A 25,170-nucleotide genomic window follows, 5' to 3' on the forward strand; every position below is an offset into this window, starting at 1 on the left:
CCCAAATACTCAGTCTCACAAGCTCGGGCTTAAAGATAACTGATTTATTAAAGGAATAGTATGCAAATACAGAGAAAGCTGAGAATGAGCAAAAGCGCGCCAAATACAAACTTAAAAGCATTGCCTGTGAGCAAGTTCCGCCCCCATCCCTTGTCAGTGCATACCCCCTCCCAGGTGCTAGGAACTGTTAGACGCGCCTGGGAAAGTAACCTTGAGCAGGAGCGCAAACCCAAACATACATTCCAAACCCTCAAAACAACGGAGGGCGGAGGAATGGAAAAAGCCTGCATGGGCGAAGTAACACGGAACAGAAGATGACATGTGAAACGTTACAATGTTAACAGAACACTGAAATGGGTAACATGACATTACCTCTTCAAGATGCAAAGCTCTGTTTCTCTCTTAACCACATTTTTCATGTTTCGGATAGGTTAAGCAATTTTTTAAAAGAACCCTTGATGCAGAAGTACAAAAGTTGTTTTATTGTTGAATGCTTTGCCATGCTAAACTAACTTTTAATTTTTATTTTTTAAAAAAACCTATAAAAGAATTATGCTTTAATAAAACAGACACTTTTTGTCTCAGTGAATTATTTAAAACGTTGCTCATTTAAGATCCTAAGAAGAAATACATTCCCAGGGGAATTTGTTGATGTACTTAAAAAACCCTATTAAATATATCTTGTAATTGCAAGCTAATGACTTAACAGAAACAGAAATATACAAGGGAAGTTTTGAATATATAGCAATTGCTCACAATACAGAAATTTTGAACTACAATCCTTGGAATCCCTACTCATGGGTCATATGTGCTGGGTCTTGTGGAAATTAATAAATTTAAAAAATACATATAATTAAACAAACAAATTAATGAATAAACTGATGTCCAAAACATCCATTTTGATTGCTTTAGATTTCTTTCCTTCTGTACTCTGAAGCAAATGACAATAATATACAGTATATACTCACACATAAGTTCTATACAGCAATATAATTAAATCAGGGAAATGCTGTGGCGCCAACATATGGCTGTCCTCCTTGGCATAATTCCTCCTCACATGGACATTTTGGTTTGAAGTTTCTATTTAGTATACTCTCACCAGCTAAATTTTCTAGAAAGAAATCTTAGGAACTGAAGATATTCTTCAGCCAGCTGTGTCACTCTACACCCTTGTTTCATTATCCTTAGTACCCTATTTTACACAATCCCAAAAACAGTTTCTCATGTAACTTGGAAGAAGCTGTTGTTCAAGAAATATGAAAACAACACCAATGTGTAAACTTAATAACATCAAGAACAATAATGTCTTGGAGCCTAGATAAACTACAGCAACTGTTCTTTCCTTTTGAATTAATCTCAGCATACTAGTTATGCAGTTATACTCATTAGGAAACAACTGTGCATTCAAACCATCATCTTCCCTTCTGCAGTGAATTGAGAAACTATTATGTGTAACTTATGTTTGTAAAACTGGGGTTCCTAGCTATACACACACACACACACACACACACTACTGTTTTACCTGTGCCACCATATTTATCTGCCATGTTGATATCGGTGACCAGTTTCAATTTCAACATTGTCTGGATGACATCATCACTGCCTTTGCCAGCTGCCCACATAAAAGAAGTTCTTCCCTCAAGGTCTGAGTCATCTTTCACAGAAGGATGTTTAAAAAATGTTTCTACAGTTTCCTACAATAGAAACATTCACTGATTATGGTTGGTTTTGAAATTAATCTGAAATTTGACAGTATTCAAATTGTAAATGAAGAAATGTATTTGAACACAATTTTCTTTAAGAAATAAAAATTATGTCTCACTGTTCAAATCTATTACCTTGATAGTGATAAAAAAGCAAATAATTGTTTAATATTCCAAATAACATCAAAAGTGAGTAAGTTCTGTAATGCATTTCAGTCAAATATAAAACTAAAATAAAAACTAAAATAAAATAAACTTAAGCTTTTCAACTTTTAAAACTTTTCATCCATATGTCTACACATCAGTGTTCAGAATGGAATAATATTCAAATGTGTACAGCTGTAATCGAAATTATTCAACCCCCATTGCAAATCAGGTTGATTGTCAAAATGTACAGACTTTCAGCTGTTTGCAATGAACAAATCAAACAAAAGCAATTGAGATAGCTCAACACAACAAATGCTTCAAGTGGTGTCCCCAAATTCAATTGAAAATGCAACTTATAATGACTTCTCCAGTCTCAAAATTATTCAACCCCCTGAATAGAATCCGTCACAACAGCACACATACCGTAGGCAAAACAGGTGTCTCAAGCACACCTGATGCAACTAATCAAGAGCTTCATTAGTTGCACCAGGGGTGCTTGAGCTGGAACACATGAAATACCTGAAGTGGGGTTTGTTGAGTGTCACGTTTGACTGCATGTTAGAAATACAGTATGGCTAAGTCAAAAGAATGGTCCAAAAAGGTATGAGAAGAGATCATCACCCTTCACAAACAAGGAACAGGATACGAAAAGATAGCGAAGGCACTGAATGTTCCTAGAGACACTGTTGGAAGCATAGTTCGCAAGTTCAAAGTTAAAGTGGTTACACTACCTGGACGGGGCAGAAAAAGGAAGCTGTCAATGGCTGCAACCAGATTTCTGAGGAGGCAGGTGGAGAGAAACCCTCGAGTGACTACAAAAGACCTTCAGCAAGACTTAGTGGCAACAGGCACTGAGGTTTCAGTGAGCACAGTAAGGCACGTACTAAACACAGAAGGTTTCCATGCCAGAACTCCAAGACGTACACCACTACTGACCCAAAAGCACAAGGAAAGTCGGCTCCAAGATGCTCAAAATCATATAAATAAGCCACAGAAGTTTTGGGATTCTGTTCTGTGGAGCAATTAAACAAAACTGGAACTTTTCGACCTGATGGATCAGCAGTATGTCTGGAGGAAGAAGAATGAAGCATACGCTGAAAAGAACATTCTGCCTACAGTTAAGCATAGTGGTGGCTCGGTGATGCTCTGGGGCTGCTTTGCATTCTCTGGCACTGGAAGCCTGCAGTGTGTGGATGGCAAGATGGATTCACCGAAGTATCAGGAAATCCTAGGAGAAAACATGCCGTCTGTAAGGAAGCTGAAGCTTGGGCATCATTGGACCTTCCAACAGGACAATGATCCCAAGTACACCTCAAATTCCAATAAGGCTTGGATGCAGAAGAAGTCCTGGAAGATTCTACAGTGGCTATCACAGTCACCTGACTTGAACCCCATAGAAAATCTCTGGTGGGATTTGAAGAAGGCGATTGCAGCATGCAAACCCAAGAATATTACTGAACTGGAGGTCATTGCTTCAGGAACGCTGCCAGAAGCTGGTGTCTGGCTATGCATCTCATTTGCAGCAGGTCATAACAGCAAAAGGGTGCTCTGCTAAGTACTGATGATGCTTGCCATGAAGGGGTTGAATAATTCTGGACTGGAGAAGTCATTATAAGTTGCATTTTCAGTTGAATTTGGGGACACCACTTGAAGCATTCGTTGTGTTGAGCTATTTCAACTGCTTTTGTTTGATTTGTTCATTGCAAACAGCTGAAAGTCTCTACATTTTGACAAACAACCTGATTTGCAATGGGGGTTGAATAATTTCAATTACAACTGTATGACTACTACTTAGTGAGAAATGAGATTATAATTATATTTATCCTGTTTTTCAGGTCTGAATATTATCACATATATAAAATTAATACTTGGGACCAACCAAAATGGCATATAGGAGAAAGCTCACACACACTCTGGTACCATTTGGTTAGATTCCAACAAAGTTACTATGCAGTTATGGTTTTGAAACCTTTTTCAAGGACCAACATTGCCGTTAATCTTTTAATATATGCAATACTCTATTGCAGGGTTTCTCAACCAGGGTTCCGTGGAACCCTAGGTTCTGCAAGAGGTCACTAGGAGTTCCCTGAGAGATCACAATTTATTTAAAAATTTATTTCAAATTTATGAAATGAATATAATAATTCTGTAATTTCTGGCCTATATTTGATCCTGAATGTGCAGGGGTTCCCTGAGAAAAATATTTCAAGGGTTCCTCCAGGGTCAAAAAGTTGAGAAAGGCTGCTCTATTGGCTTATTATTTTATATATAAAACAATTGCCAGTTATATACACAGATGGTCAAACTTGACAGATGAACTGCTAGTCATGTCTATTATTGCCTTGTTCAAAGGCCTGGAAGTGGGCAGAAAAGAAATCAGGATAAATTTGTGTTACAATAAATCAGCAGGTGCATCAACTGAAAAGCTCATCCCATCTACAATTAAGTTACTAAAATTCCTTTGGGGAGGAGACAGTGAGTAGATTTGAACATGAAAGGATCAGAAAGGATTACCATGGTACTATATATTTCCAGTTGATATACCTTAGAATGTAGTAAGAAAAGACCAAAATTTGTAAGTGATTAATGACTTAATGCCAATCAAAATAGTAAAAGCAAAATTTCTCTATAACTCAGAAAAGATGTAATAAAATGCAGGTGATCAGGAAAAAGCAACACAATCCAAAAATTAGGCTAAATATTCAAAGTCAGTCTCAGAATGGAGATAGTAGATCAAATGTATTTGAAAGTGGTAAGAGGATCTAGAAAACATCCCACCTGAATTTAGAGATCACCTCAAAAATAGATTTGATGCACTAAACTCTGATGACCGAAGACCAGAAGAGTTGTGGGAAGACATTAAGAACATAATATGCGAAGAAAGTGAAAGATCATTAAAAAGGCAGGAAAGAAAGAAAAGATCCAAATGGATGTCAGATGAGACTCTGGAACTTGCTTTTAAACACCGAGTAGCTAAAGTTAATGGAAAAAAGAACAAAGTAAGAGAGCTAAATAGAAAATTTCAAAAGGCAGCTCGAAAAGATACGGAAAAATATTACGATGAAATATGAAAAGACCTACAGCTAGAAAATCAAAGAGGAAGAACACAATCAGAATTTCTCAAGCTGAAACAGCTGAAGAGAAAATGCAAGCCCCGAGTTGCTATCCTTAAAGATTCTATGGGCAATACATTAAATGATGCAGGTAGTACTACAAAAAGATGGAAGGAATATACAGAATCACTATATAAAAAAGAGTTAGTTTATGTTCAGCTATTTAAGGAGGTAGAATATGATCAAGCACCAAGCTGCACTGAAAGCATTGGTGAAAAACAAGGCTCCAGGAACTGATGTATTACCAGTTGAGATATTTCAACAATCAGATGCAGCAGTGGAAGCACTTACTCTTCTATGTCAAGAAGTCTGGAAGACAACGACCTGGCCAAGTGATTGGAAGAGATCCGTATTCATACCCATTCCAAAGAAAGGAGATCAAGCAGAATGTGGAAATTACCGAACAATTTCATTAATTTCACATGCTAGCAAAATTTTGCAAAAATAATTCAACAATGTTTGCAGCCTTACATTGACAGAGAACTACCAGAAGTCCAAGCTGGATTTAGAAGAGGATGCGGTATGAGAGAGATCATTGCTGATGTCAGATGGATCTTGGCTGAATGTAAAGAATACTGGAAAGATGTTTACCTTTGTTTCATTGATTACGCAAAGGTGTTTGACTGTGTGGACCATAACAAGTTATGGTCAAGATTATGAAGAATGGGAATTCCAGAGCATTTAATTGTACTCATGTGGAACCTGTACACTGATCAAGAGGCAGTCGTTAGAACAGAAAACGGTGATGCCAAGTGGTTCAAAAGTGGAAAAAGTGTGTGGCAAGGTTGTATACTTTCACCCTACTTATTCACTGTGTATGCTGAACAAATAATTCGAGAAGCAGGAATGTACGAAAAAGAATGGGGTATCAGAATTGGTGGAAGACTCATTAACAACCTGCGATATACAGATGATACACCTTTGCTTGCTGGAAGTAAAGAAGACTTGAAGTACTTGCTGATGAAGGTCAAAGATTGCAGTCAGCAATACGGACTACACCTGAATGTGAAGATGAAGAAGATACTCACAAATGGACCAATAAACAATGTCACAATAAATGGAGAAGAAATTGAAGTCATCAACGATTTCATTCTACTTGGATCAACGATCAATGCCAAGGGAAGTAGTAATCAAGAAATCAAACAACATATTGCGCTGGGAAAATCTGCCATCAAAGACCTATCTAAAGTTTTCAGAAGTAAAGATGTCAGTTTAAAAACAAAGGTGCGTCTGACTCATGCCATGGTCTTCTCAATTGCCACATATGCCTGTGAAAGTTGGACATTAAAAAAAGGAAGATAGAAGAATTGATACATTTGAATTGTGGTGTTGGCAAAGATTATTGAAAATACCATGGACTGCCAGAAGAACAAACAAATCAGTTTTAAAAGAAATACAACCAGAATGTTCCCTAGAGGCGAAGATAACTAAGCTTAGACTCTCATACTTTGGGCACAGCGTCAGGAAAGACCGAAAGCTTGAAAAGGACATCATGTTTGGTAAAGTCGAGGGCCAGTGGAAAAGAGGAAGACCTTCAATGCGATGGACTGATACATCCATTACAGCAACAATGGATGCAAACATTGGAACAGTCAGGCATATGGCGCAAGACCAAACAACATTTTGTTCTGTTTTACATAGGGTCGCCATGAGTTGTAAACAACTCAACGGCAACTAACAACAACAACAAAAACAACTTCTCATATTACATCTAGCATTTCAGATAAAGAACATAATAAACCTGCCCAGCTCTGAAGATACAAATTCCATTATCCTTTGTCTTTTATACATGAATTTCTGGTCTATCTTATAGCAGTTTCATAAACCAATATAGGGATGACTGCTGTTTAAAAAGTAGATCATGCAAACCTCAAGTTAGACTGTTCCCATCCACCAGGAAAGTACTACAAAACTGTTAGGGAAATATTCTGTCTGCATTTCATGGTAGGCAACAAACTTCGCTTGTTAATAGGCAATGAAGTTGGTATAGCAGATGTCATTGAATGATAAGTTATTTACCTGAAGAGCTACTTCCCTAGCTCAGCAGATAGACAGCACATATGCTAACACTATGACCAGAAACCTTATCCTTAATGTATGATAATCCCACCTATCCTTAGCGATGTCCCTAGTGGCTAACAAGCACTCCTCTGAAGCTCGACACAAGTATTAAATATACTTAAAACAGAAGAATAAAAATGAGTACAATTGTACAATGGAAACTTTTCTAAAAAGTAAAGCCTTGACCACTCTTGTTGAGAAAATGAAATAGATCTCCCTCCGAAGATACAAGTAGTCCCTGCTTAATGACCATTCATTCGCAACTGTTTGAAGTTATGACAGTGCTGAACAAATGGTACTTACGCCTGGTCCTCAAAGTTACAGCTGTTGCAGCGCCCCCATGATCACATCATCAAAATTGGGCACTTGGCAGCCTGCCTGTATTCATGATCGTGGGGTGCACTTCAACTCCCCCCACCTGCTTATCTCCCTCCCATCTCTGCTTGTGCTTTGCTGCCCCACTGTCCTGCACTCTGCCCTGCACCCCTACCACCCTGCACTCCACCAACCCTGCCACCCTGCACTCTGCCACTCCTGCCGCCCTGTGCTCTGCTGCTGCCGCCACCCTGCACTCCTCCCTACACCACCACCCTGCATTCACTGCCCCTGCTGCCCTGTGCTCTGCCATGCACCCCCACTGCCCTGCACTCCACTGCCCCTGCTGCTCCCAGCTGACATTTCCCATCCTCTTCCTCCTTCTGTTGGGGCACTGGAGGCATGGCTGGTCTGGCCCTTCCCAAGGCCTTCTTCCCAAAGTCTTGCACGGCCTTGTCGAGCTGCCTCTCAAAGGGTCAGGCTGGGTGCACCTTGTCAGCAGTGAGAGGAAGAAGACAATGAAGGTTGGCTGGGGGTGGCAGGGGTAGTGGAGTGCAAGGCAGCAGGGGTAGCAGAGTGCAGGGCGGCTGGGGTGCAGGGCTGTGGGGGTGATTTTTGTTGTTGTTTATTCATTCAGTCGCTTCCGACTCTTCATGACTTCATGGACCAGCCCACGCCAGAGCTTCCTGTCGGTCATCAACACCCCCAGCTCCCCCAGGGATGAGTCCGTCACCTCTAGAATATCACCCATCCATCTTGCCCTTGGTCAGCCCCTCTTCCTTTTGCCTTCCACTCTCCCTAGCATCAGCATCTTCTCCAGGGTGTCCTGTCTTCTCATTAGTTGATTTTTTCCAATCTGATGGCCATTCTTGTGTTTTCCAAATTTGCCGGCATATAGCATGCATTATCTTGACAGCATCATCTTGCAAGATTTTGAACAGTTCAGCTGGGATGCCGTCGTCTCCTGCTGCCTTGTTATTAGCAATGCTTCTTAAGGCCCACTCAACCTCACTCTTCAGGATGTCTGGCTCTAGCTCACTGACCACACCGTCAAAGCTATCCCCGATTTTGTTATCCTTCCTATACAGGTCTTCTGTATATTCTTGCCACCTTTTCTTGATCTCTTCTTCTTCTGTTAGGTCCTTGCCATCTTTGTTTTTGATCATACCCATTTTGGCCTGGAATTTACCTCCAATGTTTCTAATTTTCTGGAAGAGGTCTCTTGTCCTTCCTATTCTATTGTCTTCTTCCACTTCTGCGCATTGCTTGTTTAAAAATAATTCCTTATCTCTTTTAGCTAACCTCGGGAATTTTGCATTTAATTGGGCATATCTCCCCCTATCCCTGTTGCCTTTTGCTTTCCTTCTTTCTTGGGCTACTTCCAGTGTATCAGTAGACAGCCATTTTGCCTTCTTGGTTTTCTCTTTCTTTGGGATGTATTTTGTTGCCGCCTCCTGAACAATGTTGAGAACTTCTGTCCATAGTTCTTCTGGGACCCTACCTACTAAATCCAGGCCCTTAAATCTATTCTTCACCTCCACTGCATATTCTTTAGGAATATTAGTGAGCTCATATCTAGCTGATCTGTGGGTCTTCCCTAATCTCTTTAGTCTGATCCTACATTGTGGGGGTGATAGGGGCGGTGAAGTGCAGGGTGGCATGGCAGCAGGGGCAGTGGAGCACAGGGCAACAGGTGTGGGTGAGGGTGGCAGGGGCTAAGGAGTGCAGGGTGGTGGGGGTGCAGGGCAGAGCAGGGCCCCCTTCTCAACAATTACTCCTTCTACTACCTCTACACTTAGATACCCCAAACAGTAACTGGATAAAGTTGGCTACGGACCTTGTCTTGGCCTATTTATGCAGTGAGGAATGAGCTCCCCAAAGGAGGCTACAATCAAGGTCATCTTGTATGCACTTAGGAGAATGAAAACATTGCTATGTCTTTGTCCAAGCATCTGTGAGCAACACTACCCATAAACCTGACTGAGATTCTATGTCCACAATTCATGCAGTGCACAATTCACAGAAAACTGACTTTCATATAATGCTCTGATAGACTTAGGCCTGAGAATATGCAAGGGTCACAAGTCTCAAATTTCCCCACGTGCCTTCATATCTGGGGAGAATATGAAATATCAATCAATGTGCCTCACAACTCTAGCCACACACTTCATCAATGTACAAGGGAAATAATCCATGACTAAGTGTTAGTTTAATACTCCTGGCATAAGATTAGCTTAATAATGATTAAGTCCAGGCCTCAGCAATGGCAGCCTATAAACCAGGGATACCCCAAAACAATTGCCTAGGCTCTAGAAACACCAACATGTAAACAAGTTTGATTAAAAGTGTTCACTGATTTTGAGGAAATAAAGCAGTAGATCTCTGTAAATTTCTTTTATCAATTGTACTGTAACATTACCAAACTCATATCAGGAAAGGTAAAACATTACATTCAATTTCTCTTTTGAGAGTACATTTCAGTTTCCCAGTCTACAACTGTAATCATCATCATAATCTTCATCAGTTCAGTGTCATCTGAATGCATGCAATATCAAGATTTGTGAGAGACTTCCTTACTGTAAGAGAGATTATTATAGTTCTTGACCATTTTATGAGGACACTCGATTGTTCTGATCAGGTAACAGCTGTTTCAAATATACAGAAATTGTCCTTCTCTGTCCCTTTCACTTTTATTCTTGCTGACAAAAGCCACAAAGATTGGTAAGAACGGGAATATAAAACTTTTAGGACAGAGTTTTATAGTTAGAATTATTCACATATTTCAATTTCAAGATTTGTCATCATACTGCAGTTGCAAGAAGGAATGTAATGCAATAGATATCATTGTGTGATGCTTTAAATATCCAGGAATCTGCACAATGCAGTGCAACTTAGTGCAATGAAGCAGTTCAATAGTATACAGCTGTTTCTCCCAACAGGAGTCAGTTCAGAAGTGCTGGTTATGAATTATAAGAGAAGTATGAATTACTGCCCAGCATATCTGGAGGGCAGTAAGTTGGGAGGCGGTATTGTAGGAACAAGAGTTGTATTCTTAACATGAGTGTTCCATTTTATTGGAGTGCACATCAAGAAAGAAACAAGAGTTTTGTCTCAGAAAAATTTCCAATCAAAGAGAACATTGGAACAAATGAAATGATGAAAAATACCACTTTCAACTTAAAAAATTTACTGTTTCTTTGCAACCTTTAATATGGAAAAGCACAGCCTTAATAACTACACCAGTTAAAAAGGTTCAGTTTTATTCAGGGTGACATTTTAAAATAAAGCGTTTATCTCACTTACTGAAAAGTTGCTTTGTGCTGCATAATGTAAAGGTGTTGCCCCTTGACTATCAGACAGGATTGTTCCAACTTTGTTTCTTTCTAAAAGAATATGGACAATCTGTGCATGACCTAAAAACAAACAAACAGAAAAAGTACATATTAATGTATGAACAATATACTTTTATTCTAATAGGTGAGCACTAGATTTTACCCCATAAGATAAAAGACAAAACTTAAACTTGAAAGTCAAGCCTAAATCATACTTAGTTTAATTAAAATTATGTGCTAGATCCAGACATAGAATGTCTAATTTTGAGATGTCTGTGAGCACACTGGGAATTCTGAGAAACTTCATGCAGCAGAGATGTACTTAGGTCACAAAGTGTAAGCAACTCTTCAAATGAATGAACTGAATGCAGGACAGCCTCTGCTTAGACATAGGTTTCCATAAATGGAAAGCATGTAACATAGGTACATCCTTTCCATGTATTGTGGAAACTGAGTGTTTGAGCAAAACATGCTGCAGAACAGGCTTTATTCTGCATGCTTGTAGGAATGGGCTATGACAGGCATGTCCAACCTGCGGCCCATGGGCTGCATGCGGCTCTGAACAGCTAGTAATGCAGCCCCAAGGATGAAGCACAAAAAGAGTAAAATTAGAATTACAATTTCTGATGAGCACCTTGAGAACTCACTGAGAATTGCAACCACTTTCATTGAACCAGACATTTATGCATTAGTTTCACAAAAACAAGGTCAAATATCCCACTAGTTTTATGTTGCCCTCTTTTTAAAAAAATTATAATAAAAAATACATAAAATTAAGTTTTACTACTTACTGTATATACATTAACTATATTATATATTTTATGTGTAGCCCAAGACAATTCCTCTTCACTCAGTGTGGCCCAGGGAAGCCAAGAGGTTGGACACCCATGGGCTATGACAAGCAAGGGAGACACTGAAACAGACACTTAGTGATCCAGATACACAGGAAGACTGAGATAGAATCTCTCCAAGTGCAAAAGTCAAATTTGTCACATAATTTCCAGGTAACATGATTTCTCAAACAGCTGACTCTACCAAAGAGTAACAGTGTTCACCTTTCAGCATTCTCACACTAGCCCTTTAGCAACTTGTAAGGATAAATATATGAATACTCCCCTCAGTAAGATTCTGTGCATGTGGGGCAGGTAGATAGCAACACCGGTCATGCCTTTGTGTTCTAACTCTTCTATTGACACATTTGTAACACTATCACAGAACCTTAAAACAAAAACATTGCAATTTTTATAAAAACTACTTATTCCTTGTGCTGGTTAATGACCGCAATAAAGACTATTGTTATAAACTACTTATTTGCAGGTGAGGACTGTAAAATCACATGGCAAGTAGCAAAATCTTGTTGATAGCCTACTGAGCACAGCACAAGAAAGTGCATGAAAATTGATATTGGTGTTCTTCCATTTTATTATTGCATATAATGATTATATGCGATTTTATGTAATCTACATATTTCTTATTTTGTTATTATTACTTGAACCAATATGATGCATTTTTATATTTGCCTATACATTTAATTATTCAAAATAACATTTTCTCATTTTTTTAGATTTTTTTATCCAACCTTTTTTACCTTCAGCATAACAGGATTCCTGTCTACTCTAGTAACTATGGAATTGCTTATCACTTTAAATGCTACTTCCCATGATTTACAGACTTTACAGTGCCTGAATCTATGCAATTAGAACTTTAGTATATGATGTGAATTGGAAACTTTTAGAGCTGAAACAAAGATGAGATGCTTTAGATTAGAAAATGGCAGAACTGAAAATCTTACTGATTAATATCAAACATGAATTATACACTTTTAGATTCTGATAAACAATATACCACAAATGTTGAAACAACACTGAAAGTAAATCAAATTGAAGTGACCTACTTAAATAATATATTTCTTCAGAAATAGTTTACAAGTTTTAAAATTTGCAATGACAAGCAAAATCAGTTCATAGCAATCTTTGTGGATGGAATTATGTGAGGAATTTTCCCCTTTAGCCAGAATATAAAGTTTAAACTTGAAACTACCTATTGTGTAGGTTTCTCATTCCACTGAATACAAAAGGTTTGGATAGCCCCGACTCCTTCAGTTCTTCTGTAAGGCTCTAAAAACTGACTCTTCTCAGCCAGTATAGGATGTAGGAACCTTGAACGATATGCATTGGCTGGCTGTGATTGCTTCTGTTATTATTGTTATTTTTGTATTTCTATTATCCTGATGTTTTTCTGATATTTAATTTTTAATTATTTGTTTTCATGTTTCTTCAAATTATAAACCACCCAAAGCCACTCTTGTGTATTAGGCAATCATATAAATCTAATGAGTAAGTAAAGTAAATATATACATACATACTTTGGAAGATAAGATCTTTGTTTGGGATCCTTTGAAGCCATGCATTTGTGGTCATATTATTGCATGTGCTTTGTGGTAAAAAACTAAAATATATAAATCCAAAATTTTGGAAATTAAAATAAAGGAATGTTTAAGTACGCATGTGTGAGATAGCCTACACTTTTTATCTGCAAAGGTGGAACATAATTCCCTCTATGCACTAATTTGCATAAAACAAAAGTGAGTGAAGGGAATGACCTGGTAAATTATTGGCCTCATTATTGAAACAGGAACAAAGTGAAATTATGTCTACTATTAAGGATGCTCATAATAAATTACTGTACATAACAACTCTAATAATCAGACTCAGCTTTATAATACTGAGTCAATGATTACTGTGGAAGAAATCAATTTTTAAACAATATAACTCTTCTGAAGTTTATATATGACTTAGCTTTTTATGTAGCTGAGCTCTTATCTCTTTTGGAAATAATAGATACTATTAACTCTATGAAAACAGGAAAGGTGAGAAGCAGCCCAGGATTAAATCTTGAGGGAGAACTTGTCAAGGATGTCCTTTATCTTCTCTTATATTTAATATTGTGTCATTGGCTTGTCTTATCAGGCAATCAAATGATGTTTCAGATAAAAGCAAATAACAACAACAAATTGTTATTGTATGCTGATGATACTATGTCTTATTGAGAATTATGAATGTTCTATATAAAAAATTATTGATAATAGCACAATAGCCTGGTAAATTGTTGGATTACTCAGTTAATTTGAGTAAGTCTCATATACTTCTTATACAGCCTAATGTAATTAGGGATATTTGTATAAAACCATATATAATGATATTCATTCATGCACACACCCACACCCACCATGTTATTGATTTAGACATTTGACCATATCAAAAGTATAAAACCAATACAAGTATACAAGTAAATAAAACAAAAACAGTAGAACAAATTCACAATAAATCGTCACCCTATAGTTAACTCCAGTCTTATCTAGATAGTCTGTCCTCTTCTGTATATTCTGAGCTTCCCAGAATCATTTTTGAGTCAGGCAGTGCTGAAATTCGATAAAATAAATAAATAAATAAATACCCCCCCACACACAAAAAACAACCCAATAACCAAGACCTGGCTGATATGTGTTTTGGTTTTATTCATAATAGGTTACTATAACATAACCTCTAACAGTCAAAGACAATTTGGATATTCTAATTCATGAAGAATATGTCAGTTAAAATACATTAATACTAAAATAGGTACTATACATACGTTGCATATACATATGTTGCATATACTAATTATTTATTCATTTCCAGATTCAGTTTAAAGCGCCCCAAATGTTTTGGTTGCATCCACATGAACCTATCCAAATCTTAATTATCAGCACTTCAGACCCACCAATAAAAACAGTGTGATTAGAAAATACAGTGATAAAGCCTTTTCTGAGGTCAATCTGTTCTTGAAGAATATAGATACCTAATATTTTATGCTATTTTAATGCCATTATAATAATTGTAAGCACTGTGTCTTCATATAGTGAATGGTTGTCACCAGCATTAGCATGATCCTGATCTATGCCCAATTAAAGGCAACCTTTTTGAGCCAATGGGCATACTTAGAATGTCAAGATTATTTTGTGGTCATTCTTGCAAAGTGGCTATCACAGGGACTCTTGCTCACTTATAAAAAATTGTCAACATGACTCCCTCCTTAATGGCATTTGGCAAATGAATCTTTGTAAAACAAGTTGAAATAAAAGTAGCTTATATTTTCCCTGAGATTTTAAGTTTTGTTTTTAGTTAGGTTTTTTTTAATGGATATTTGATTGTAAGGAGATTTTATCAATATTCATTGGTTTGAACAGCCAGAATCTGGTGAACTAGACAGCATGCAAGTGATATAAAATAAATAAGTAAGAAAAAATAGATCTTGGGTTTGGCTGATCATAGAATATTAATTTAGTACAAACTATGAAGTTTAAATTAGAAACATTGGAGGTAAATTCCAGGCAAAAATGGGTATGATCAAAAACAAAGATGGCAAGGACCTAACAGAAGAAGAAGGGATCAAGAAAAGGTGGCAAGAATATACAGAAGACCTGTATAGGAAGGATAACAATATCGGGGATAGCTTTGACGGTGTGGTCAGTGAGCTAGAGCCAGACATCCTGAAGAGTGAGGTTGAGTGGGCCTTAAGAAGCATTGCTAATAACAAGGCAGCAGGAGACGACGGCATCCCAGCTGAACTGTTCAAAATCTTGCAAGATGATGCTGTCAAGATAATGCATGCTATATGCCGGCAAATTTGGAAAACACAAGAATGGCCATCAGATTGGAAAAAATCAACTTATATCCCCATACCAAAAAAGGGAAACACTAAAGAATGTTCAAACTATTGAACAGTGGCACTCATTTCACATGCCAGTAAGGTAATGCTCAAGATCCTGCAAGGTAGACTTCAGCAGTTCATGGAGCGAGAATTGCCAGATGTACAAGCTGGGTTTAGAAAAGGCAGAGGAACTAGAGACCAAATTGCCAATATCCGCTGGATCATGGAAAAAGCCAGGGAGTTTCAGAAAAACATCTATTTCTGTTTTATTGACTATTCTAAAGCCTTTGACTGTGTGGACCATAACAAATTGTGGCAAGTTCTTAGTGGTATGGGGACACCAAGTCATCTTGTATGCCTCCTGAAGAATCTGTATAACGACCAAGTAGCAACAGTAAAAACAGACCATGGAACAATGGACTGGTTTAAGATTGGGAAAGGAGTACGGCAGGGCTGTATACTCTCACCCTACCTATTCAACTTGTACGCAGAACACATCATGCGACATGCTGGGCTTGAGGAATCCAAGGCTGGAGTTAAAATCGCTGGAAGAAACATTAACGATCTCAGATATGCAGATGATACCACTTTGATGGCTGAAAGCGAAGAGGAACTGAGGAGCCTTATGATGAAGGTGAAAGAAGAAAGTGCAAAAGCTGGCTTGCAGCTCAACCTCAAAAAAACCAAGATTATGGCAACCAGCTTGCTTGATAACTGGCAAATAGAGGGAGAAAATGTAGAAGCAGTGAAAGACTTTGTATTTCTAGGTGCAAAGATTACTGCAGATGCTGACTGCAGTCAGGAAATCAGAAGACGCTTAATCCTTGGGAGAAGAGCAATGACAAATCTTGATAAAATAGTTAAGAGCAGAGACATCACACTGACAACAAAGGCCCGCATAGTTAAAGCAATGGTGTTCCCCGTAGTAACATATGGCTGCGAGAGCTGGACCATAAGGAAGGCTGAGAGAAGGAAGATCGATGCTTTGGAACTGTGGTGTTGGAGGAAAATTCTGAGAGTGCCTTGGACTGCAAGAAGATCAAACCAGTCCATCCTCCAGGAAATCAAGCCAGACTGCTCATTTGAGGGAATGATATTAAAGGCAAAACTGAAATACTTTGGCCACATAATGAGAAGACAGGACACCCTGGAGAAGATGCTGATGCTAGGGAGAGTGGAAGGCAAAAGGAAGAGGGGCCGATCAAAGGCAAGATGGATGGATGATATTCTAGAGGTGACGGACATGTCCCTGGGGGAGCTGGGGGTGTCGACGACCGACAGGAAGCTCTGGCGTGGGCTGGTCCATGAAGTCACGAAGAGTCGGAAGCGACTAAACGAATAAACAACAACAATGAAGTTTCTCTCTACTGGTTCCTCTAGCTCTGTTCCTGAGTCAAGTCTGAGGCTAATTGCATATTCCAGTTCACTATGTGAACTAAAATACACATTTCTTTCTATATTTATATATCTCTGAATTTTCAAACAAATTTCTTTTCCTTATCAAAATTAGTACAAATACATATCTTAAGGATAAATATTGACAAAAATGGGCATATAAAGATGCATATACATAAAAAGAATGCAAAAAAGTTTACATAATGTGAACTTCCATACATTAGAGAAAACATGCACAAAAACATGCAAAAATATTGTTGCGGTTGTAAAAAGAGATTGCCAACTGTTTTGGATACAGATAATAAAATGAAGTTAAGAGTGGAAGACTTGTTGATCCAATAGTTCTTACAGCTCTTATACATAGTTCCAGTGTGGTTTTCCTATACCCTGCAATTTATCTGAATAGCAGGTAGAAGAGACTATGGACAGAATTTTAAATCTGTCCTCCGTATTATCTCCCTTGTTCTCTGTGCTACTCAACTAACCAGAGAAAAATAGATGAATAGTATGAAAAAACTGTAAGGACAGTCTGGGACCTTGGTAGACTATGAAAGCTATACCTGTATGTAGATAACACTGAGCTGCATGAAACAATGGTCTCAGTTACTATAAGTTGGTCTCATGGTCATATTTTTCATTCTCCTTCAAGGCAAGCTCCTTATTACTTGTCTCAGGATGCAGGCTCTTAATTTAGAAAAGCAATATTCCACAAAATTAGCTGACAAATATGCTCAAAAGGGTTAAGAATTTCTGCCATTCATGATTTACCCAATAAAGCTGCCCAGTGAAGGGGAGTTCGAAATAAATTATCATAAGAAGACACGTTGCAACTTTCGTAGGATGTCAGAAGATCAACAACAGCTATATTCCCATCAGCAACTGCAAAATGGAGGGGAGTTCGTCCTTCATAATCTTGCCAGTTTAGCAGAGATTCAGTTGGAGCAGCATCCTGGTTTGTAAAAATGCCAATTAAATAAGATACAATGAATTTTTAGAGATGGCAGTAGGTACTTAAAAAGTCCTACTGGGCAACGATTCAAGCAGTAAATCAGGCAAAAACTAAAGCAAGACACTATTATAATTAAAAAAATTTAACTGCATCTACTGATGGTAATTAAATTTCAATTTTCTTTAGAACAAAATTGCACAAATATTTTATTTCTTAAGGCAACCCACAGCTTGAACTTCTACAACACCCTGAGATTGTATCACCAAAATGTAGTAGCAAATTGCCAAATTTTGATGTTTCCATTTTTAAAAAGGCTTTTTGTTGCAAAAATAAGGATAGGCATGAAAATGAAATACCTTTAGGAAGATGGGTGTTCTATATCCATTCCCACCCCTAAAATTGTGCTGTGAAATTTGGGGCAAAATATCTGAATTTAGGTGCAGAAGTGGGAGAAGGAAACCTCTGGGAGATGAACTAAATATCTCCACCATTAACCTGCCCAAGCTCCTCCAAAATCAAGCAAAACCCAGAGCAAAATCTTCAGCTTGGGGAGTGCTTTTCCTGCTTTAATTAACATTATTCCACTTCACAATCTATACTTTTTTTCTTACTTTAAAGTTAGTAAATTTACATTCTGTCAACTCTAGTTCTCAAAGTGGCTTATACTATTGATAAACTACAATCAATATATAAAGGTAAACAACCAGCCTCTGTAACAAGAACTGTCCAAGAAAGAAGCTATTTCTTTCCAGAAAAAAAAATGTTGGTGATATGTGGATGGATTGAAACAGTCTAACTAAAAGTGGATTTAAAGTTATTTCCCCCCCCCCCCACTTTTTGGTAACTCTTCATGTATTACACAGGATCAGTTTCAGTTTGTGACTCCCAACAATGTGGACAAACTATTTGGATCTTTATGTTCTACCACTTTTGCTCTGGATCGTTGTCCAACCTTGTTTATAATTTCTGGCTGGAAAGCTCTCAATGATATTTAAGTTAACATCATAAATGCCTTTCTGAGGAAGGTCAGGGGACCTCTTGATTAAAACAGACAATTATTAGGCCAATTATAAAGATGTATGTATTGAATGCCTCAGGGATAGACAATTATAGCTAGTCTCTAATATTTCATGTTTGGGTAAGGTGATAAAGAGAGTGGTGGCATCTCAGCTGTAGGAAGTCCTCAAGGATACAGATTATCTTGATACATTTCCAAATAGTTTCATGGTCAGTTATACGATTGACTCTTCCTTGGTTGACCTGAAGGATAATTTTTTGTTTGGTATTTGACAAAGTTAGTGTGACTCTGCTGGATTGGAAGTGACAATTCTAAATAGGGAGTAAAAATACAGTATCTGTACTAAATAGGGGCACATTCTCCCAGAAGGTGAAGTAAGCAGTTTGATAGTACATACATACTCCCCTACTCCCCCTCCTCTACTTATTTTGTGTGACTGGTTATTTTTCCAGGTAACTCTACATATTTGTCTAGTACAGGGTTTCTCAACCAGGGTTCTGTGGAACTCTAGTGTTCCGTGAGAGGTCACTAGGGGTTCCCTGGGAGATCACAATTTATTTTAAAAATTATTTCAAATTCAGGCAACTTCACATTAAAGAGGTAAGTTTAATTCTTTATTTTTAGTTAATGCACATATACTGGCCTACACATGAAATGAATATACTAATTTGTAACTTCTGGTCTACATTTGAGCCTGAATGTGCAGGGGTTCCCCGAGGCCTGAAAAATATTTCAAGGGTTCCTCCAGGGTTGAAAGGTTGAGAAAGGCCATATCAGAGGATTACAGGAGCGTATACCATAACATAATGATATTTCCAAATGGGTAAGATTGGAAATTTAATCTTCTTTTTTTTCAAATGGCCACCTGTAGCGAGGAACAACTGGCCCTTTAACTCTGGCAGGAAGAGTTTGGTGTGGTTTTGGTGAGGCAGTTGGCTGGAGTGCTGGATGAGGGGGTTACCTCAGGCAAGGTTGAAAGTTAATTTAGTTAGAATTGCATTCGGGTTTGTTTTTTTTAACTCTGTGTTATGTGAGTTGAAACTTATTTTCTTTTGGTACCTTTAGTAAAGTTTATATTTTGTTTCAATCCTGACCTTTCACCACTCGCCTCAGCTTAGCTGAGCTACAGACTCCTAAAGTTTTGTTTTGGTTTCCCTTCAGTGTTTGGCCAGACCCAGGGCGAGGATTTCCTCTTCAGCCCTCTCCTGGTTCCCCAGGGTAATGCATTTTGGATTTGTCAAGTAGCCTTCAAGAAATCTACCTTTTTGTCACATAGGTTCATATGGCCAAGTCCTAAACTGTGGGACAATACACAATGTGACAGACAAATTATATAATCTTTTCTCTCTCTCCGTACCCAAGCCAAACCATTTGGTTACCCTTCTTTTCTTTTCTCTTCTTTTTTTCTTTGTACATCCTATTTTATAAGTAAAGATTCAGAAATTGATTCAATATTCTAAATGGGATATTACTGCACAATAAAATAGAATTTTAAGCATTCTCTCTAGTGTACCGTATGACTAAGATTGAGGAAAAAATATCTTACCAAAATGCATTTGACAGTATGAACTGCACTGGGATCCTTGTGGTTAGCTGCCCAATGAAGTGGAATTCTGCCTTCAATGTCTGGGATTCCAATATTAGAATCATGTTTGATAAGAAGTTTCACATGCTCTGGATTATTGTAATAGGCACTCCAGTGAAGAGCGGTTTGCTGAGAATAACAGAAGAGACAAAGAATATATTTTTTAAAAACTCCAAAGTGTAATAAATTGCTTCCTAAATCAACAATGTAGTTGTAGCTATACTATTGTGATTAAAAGGTCTGATTGGGACCAATGAGACCCAGGTTCAAGTTTGCACTTGATTTTGGAGCTTATTTGATGACTTTGGGCAAGCTATATTATATTATGTTATGTTATATTATATTTTATATATGTTCTATATTATATATAATATACTGTGTGTATATGTATACTATATATATGTAATATATACTATCTATCTATCTATCTATCTATCTATCTATCTATCTATCTATCTATCTCCCTTCTCACCCCTATGGGTGGTATGTGTCTTCCTCAGCCTTGGGTCCTCTACCAGAGGCCTGGGAGTTTGAGGGTTCTGCGCAGTATCTTAGCTGTTCCCAGCACTGCAATCTTCTGGATAGAGAGCTCTGATGTTGTTCCTGAGATCTGTTGGAGCCATTCTTCCAGCTTGGGGGTCACAGCCCAAGTGCCCCTACCACCACTGGGACCACTTTGGCCTTCACTTTCCACATCCTCTCTAGTTCCTCCTTCAGGCCCAGGTACTTCTCCAGTTTCTCATAGTCTTTCTTCCTGATGTTGCTGTCACTTGGCACTGCTACATCTATCACCACCACAGTCTTCTGGTCTTTGTCTATTATTACGATGTCTGATTGATTGGCCAGTATCTGCCTGTCTGTCTGGATCTGGAAATCCCACAGGATCTTAGCCCTGTCATTCTCCACAACCTTCTGTGGAATCTCCCATCTGGACTTGGGAGGGTCTAGCCCATACACTGTGCAGATGTTCCTGTACACAATGCCAGCTACTTGGTTGTGCTGTTCAGTGTATGCTGTTCCTGACTGCATCTTACACCCTGCCACTATGTGTTGGACTGTCTCTGAGGCCTTTCTGCACAGTCTGTACCTTGGGTCCTGCCTAGTATGGTGGATCCACCCCTGCTTCTATGGATCTGGTGCTTAGTGCCTGTTCTTGTGCTGCTATGATCAGTGCTTCAGTGCTGTCTTTTAGTGCAGCCCTTTCCAGCCACTGGTAGGATTTCCCAATGTCAGCCACCTCAACTATCTGTTGATGGTACATCCCATGCAGGGTCTCATCTTGCCATAGCACTTCCTCTGCTTGATCTTCCTTCCATGTCTGCTGCTGTTGCAGGCATTCTCTCAACAGCTCATCTTTAGGTGCCATCTTACTGATGTACTCCTGGATGCTCTGTGTCTCATCCAGGACAGTGGCTTTGACACTCACCAGATCCCGACCTCTCTCTTTCCACCTGGTATACAGTCCCTGGGTGTTGGACTTGGGGTAGAAACCTCCGTACATTGTGAGGAGCTTCTGGGTCTTCATATCAGCAGCCTCCATGTCCTCCTTTGGCCAGCTCACTATACTGGCAGGGTATCTGATGACTGGCAGGGCATACATGTTGATGGCGTGGATCTTGTTCTTCCCATTGAGCTGGCTCTTTAGGACCTGTCTTATCCTTTGGTGGTACTTGGTTGTTGCTGTCTTCCTTGCCTCATCATGGTTCCCACGTGTCTCTGGAATACCAAGGTACTTGTAGCTAGTCTGTATGTCTGCTACATGGCCTGCTAGTAGTTCCACCCCATCAGTCTTAACTACCTTCCCTCTCTTTACTACCATCTGGCCACACTTCTCCAGTCTGAATGACATCCCAATGTCCTCACTGTAGATCCGTGTCAGGTGGATCAGTGAGTCGATGTCTCATTTACTCTTAGCATACAGCTTGATGTCATCCATGTAGAGGAGGTGGCTGATGGTAGTTCCACTCTTGAACTTGTATCTGTATTAACTTTTTGTGATAATCTGGCTGAGGGGGTTCAAGCCCATGCAGAACAGCAGTGGGGACAGTGCATCACCTTGATACATGCCACACTTGATGGCCACTTGTGCAAGCTGCCTTGAGTTGACTTCCAGCGTTGTCTTCCACAGTCCCACTGAGTTATTGAGGAAGGTCCTGAGTGACTGTGTATAGTGCCAGGCATTCACAGATCCATGTATGTGGCACTGAGTCATATATATATATACATACACACACACACACACACACACACACACATATCAGCCTAGCCTACCTCACAGGGTTGCTGTTGTGAGGATAAATTGAGGGGTGGCCTACATATGCCATCCTTTGCTCTTAACTAACCAATGGTTCACTATCTTTGGTCTAGGGAACTCTGATGATTCACTAAGATAGTGCAGGTAGTACATATGATAATTAGTTTTGTGTAGTAGTTAAGAAACCAGGCTAGAAACTGGTAGACCGTGAGTTCTAGTCCTGCCTTGGACATGAAACCAGCTGGGTGAGTTTGGCTCAGTCACTTTCTCTTAGCCCCAGGAAGAAGGCAATGGCAAACCACTTCCAAAGATGTTGCCAAGAAAGCTGCATGGAACTTGTCTAGGAAGTTGCCAGGAGTAAAATATCATGTCAAATCTTACAATGTGCAATCCAACCCAAAATTTCACAAGGTTTCAGATTTCACTAATATTTCTTGAGACATGACAAGCTCACAAAACTTCATCCATTAGTTCTTCTCTAAAAAAGACAGGTAAAGTATGCTATGAGGTCTACAAGCATTGTTTTGCCAACAGCCAGTTCTCAAAAACTTTTAATAATTTAGCGGTATATATAAATGAGAATGTTAGGAACCTGCATCTCAGAAGAAAGGCAAAATATAAAGTGCAATATAAATGAAAGAAAAAGATAATAATAAAAGAAAATTGAAACAGATTTTTTCAGGAATTTTATATCTTAATGTTACATGAGAAGTAATTATTAAATAATAATAAATATTAAGTAATAATTACTATTAATAATAAATATAATAAATATATATAAAGTAATAATATAAAGCAATATAATAAATAATATAAATAACCTATTTATAATAATATAAATAAATATAAAGTAATAATACATATTATTATTATTTAATAATAATAAACAAACTAGAATAATAGAAATAAACTATTTAAACATAACATTTCTTTTCATAAATTACAAAGCCTGAAAACAGTTGAAAATAAGTAAATAACTAGTTAATGGAAAACACTAACCTTCTGTTTAGTATCTGGCTATAGCCAATTGTGCAGTCATAATCTTAAGTTTTTTTATACACATGCAGATGGTGTTTAGAATGCATTGCAAGAATATCATAACTTTAGAGAATGGAGTACAGAGCATTAATTGCTTGTTTGTTTTATTTGTTTTGCATTATTGGTGAAAACAAAGTAACAATTCTGACACAATCATCTCTAGATTTACTTCAATCTTTAATGTAAACACGATCAAATAAATTCCATCAAAATAGATCAGCTATATTAACTAGACTGCTATGGTTAAAGCTTCTGAGAAAATCTTGGCAGATAAATACAAACTTTCTTTTTTACCTTGTTCTTGTCCTGCGTATCTACTTCTCCTGGTGCCATATACTTTAACAACAGAGCTAAGCACTTCGGACTCTTATGCTGGGTAGTTAAGTGTAAAGGAATGATTTCTTCCAAATCCTTCTTCATCCAGTTTGCTCTATGAGCAAGTAAAAGTTTCATAAAGCGATAATTGCCCTAGATAATTTAATAGAAGAGGGAAGGGGAGGCAGATAGAAGTTAAATTCAGCTATATGAGTGCTATATAACTGATAGTTACTATCAGTTTTGAAAGTTAATCATTAGGAAGAATGACAATATAAAAAAGAGATTGAGAATTAATAATTAATTTCAAAAATATAGAAGGCTGCCCAACTCAAACAGTATGATTTTGGGCAGTGTACAACACAAAAAACAAACAAGGAAAAAAGAGTTAACAAATACAAAATATAAAATGGTGAATCACTAAGTTACTCAAATCTTTGACGTGCTTTGAGTCGCTTGCCAATAAAGACTCTTTCATATTCCTAAATGGTCTGTGTCAAGAGTGCTGATTCACTGGACTCAGGACTGGAGCTATGACATGGGGTCTGTGATGTATCACGGGGGAGATCATTCCAGAGAAAAGGGGCAACCTCAAAAAAGGCATGCTTCCTAGATCTCATTAGATGACAAGATTTAAAAGAAGGAACCTGGAGCATGCCCTCTCTGGGAGTGTGTGAGGTGGGCAGATGTTCTTGGCAGATGAGAGTTTCTCAAGTAGCCTGATCCTATGCCAGAAATTTGCCCTCACACTAAAAATATCACCAAATACAAACTACTATTAGCCTGAAAGAATGAGGGCTTTTCCTTCATCAATGTTCACAAATGTACCATGCTTCCTCCTAACAGTTACCCATTAGTTTCTGTTAGAAAAAGGGAAATAGTAACAGGAAGCTGAATCAAATCAAATGTGTGATGCTATAGTTTTAAAAACTCTGTTTTCTTTTTAGGAAAACCACACAGCACTTCTGAATCTCAGTATCCGAGTACTAAAATATATAACATTGTCAGAAGAAGCTCAGCTGTAATTATGATTCTTTTTTTTCTGTGTTAACACATATAGGTCCTGAAGCAGGCAGTTCATGCGAGGAAGCCCACCGACATCCCTGAGCTGAAGCTGTTCTGTAAGGAAGAATAGACTGAAATTCCTCCAGGCCAATGTGTAGGACTGATCAATAATTATCGGAAATGTTTAGTTGCAGTTATTGATGCCCAAGAGGGGAACATCAGTTACTGAAAGCAACAGTTCACATACT

The 25,170-nt window shown here is 38.2% G+C and overlaps 1 protein-coding gene across 5 annotated transcripts in view; it reads right to left on the bottom strand.

Moving 5' to 3' along the window:
* INVS (inversin) overlaps positions 1-25,170 on the bottom strand; it is a 126,339-nt gene that overhangs the window by 46,493 nt on the left and 54,676 nt on the right. For 4 of the 5 annotated variants that reach the window (XM_063304247.1, XM_063304248.1, XM_063304249.1 and 1 more), the window contains 5 exons: positions 23,897-24,070; positions 20,272-20,439; positions 17,527-17,707; positions 10,643-10,752; positions 1,523-1,694 (listed from right to left, as the gene is read on the bottom strand). In XM_063304247.1, the coding sequence (XP_063160317.1) occupies positions 1,523-1,694; positions 10,643-10,752; positions 17,527-17,707; positions 20,272-20,439; positions 23,897-24,070 (805 nt within the window). The remainder of the gene's footprint in view (positions 1-1,522; positions 1,695-10,642; positions 10,753-17,526; positions 17,708-20,271; positions 20,440-23,896; positions 24,071-25,170) is intronic. The other variant, XM_063304250.1, reaches the window with a different exon arrangement.

The sequence above is a fragment of the Candoia aspera genome, chromosome 4, assembly GCF_035149785.1.
Source record: "Candoia aspera isolate rCanAsp1 chromosome 4, rCanAsp1.hap2, whole genome shotgun sequence".
In the NCBI taxonomy this organism is placed as follows: domain Eukaryota; kingdom Metazoa; phylum Chordata; class Lepidosauria; order Squamata; family Boidae; genus Candoia; species Candoia aspera.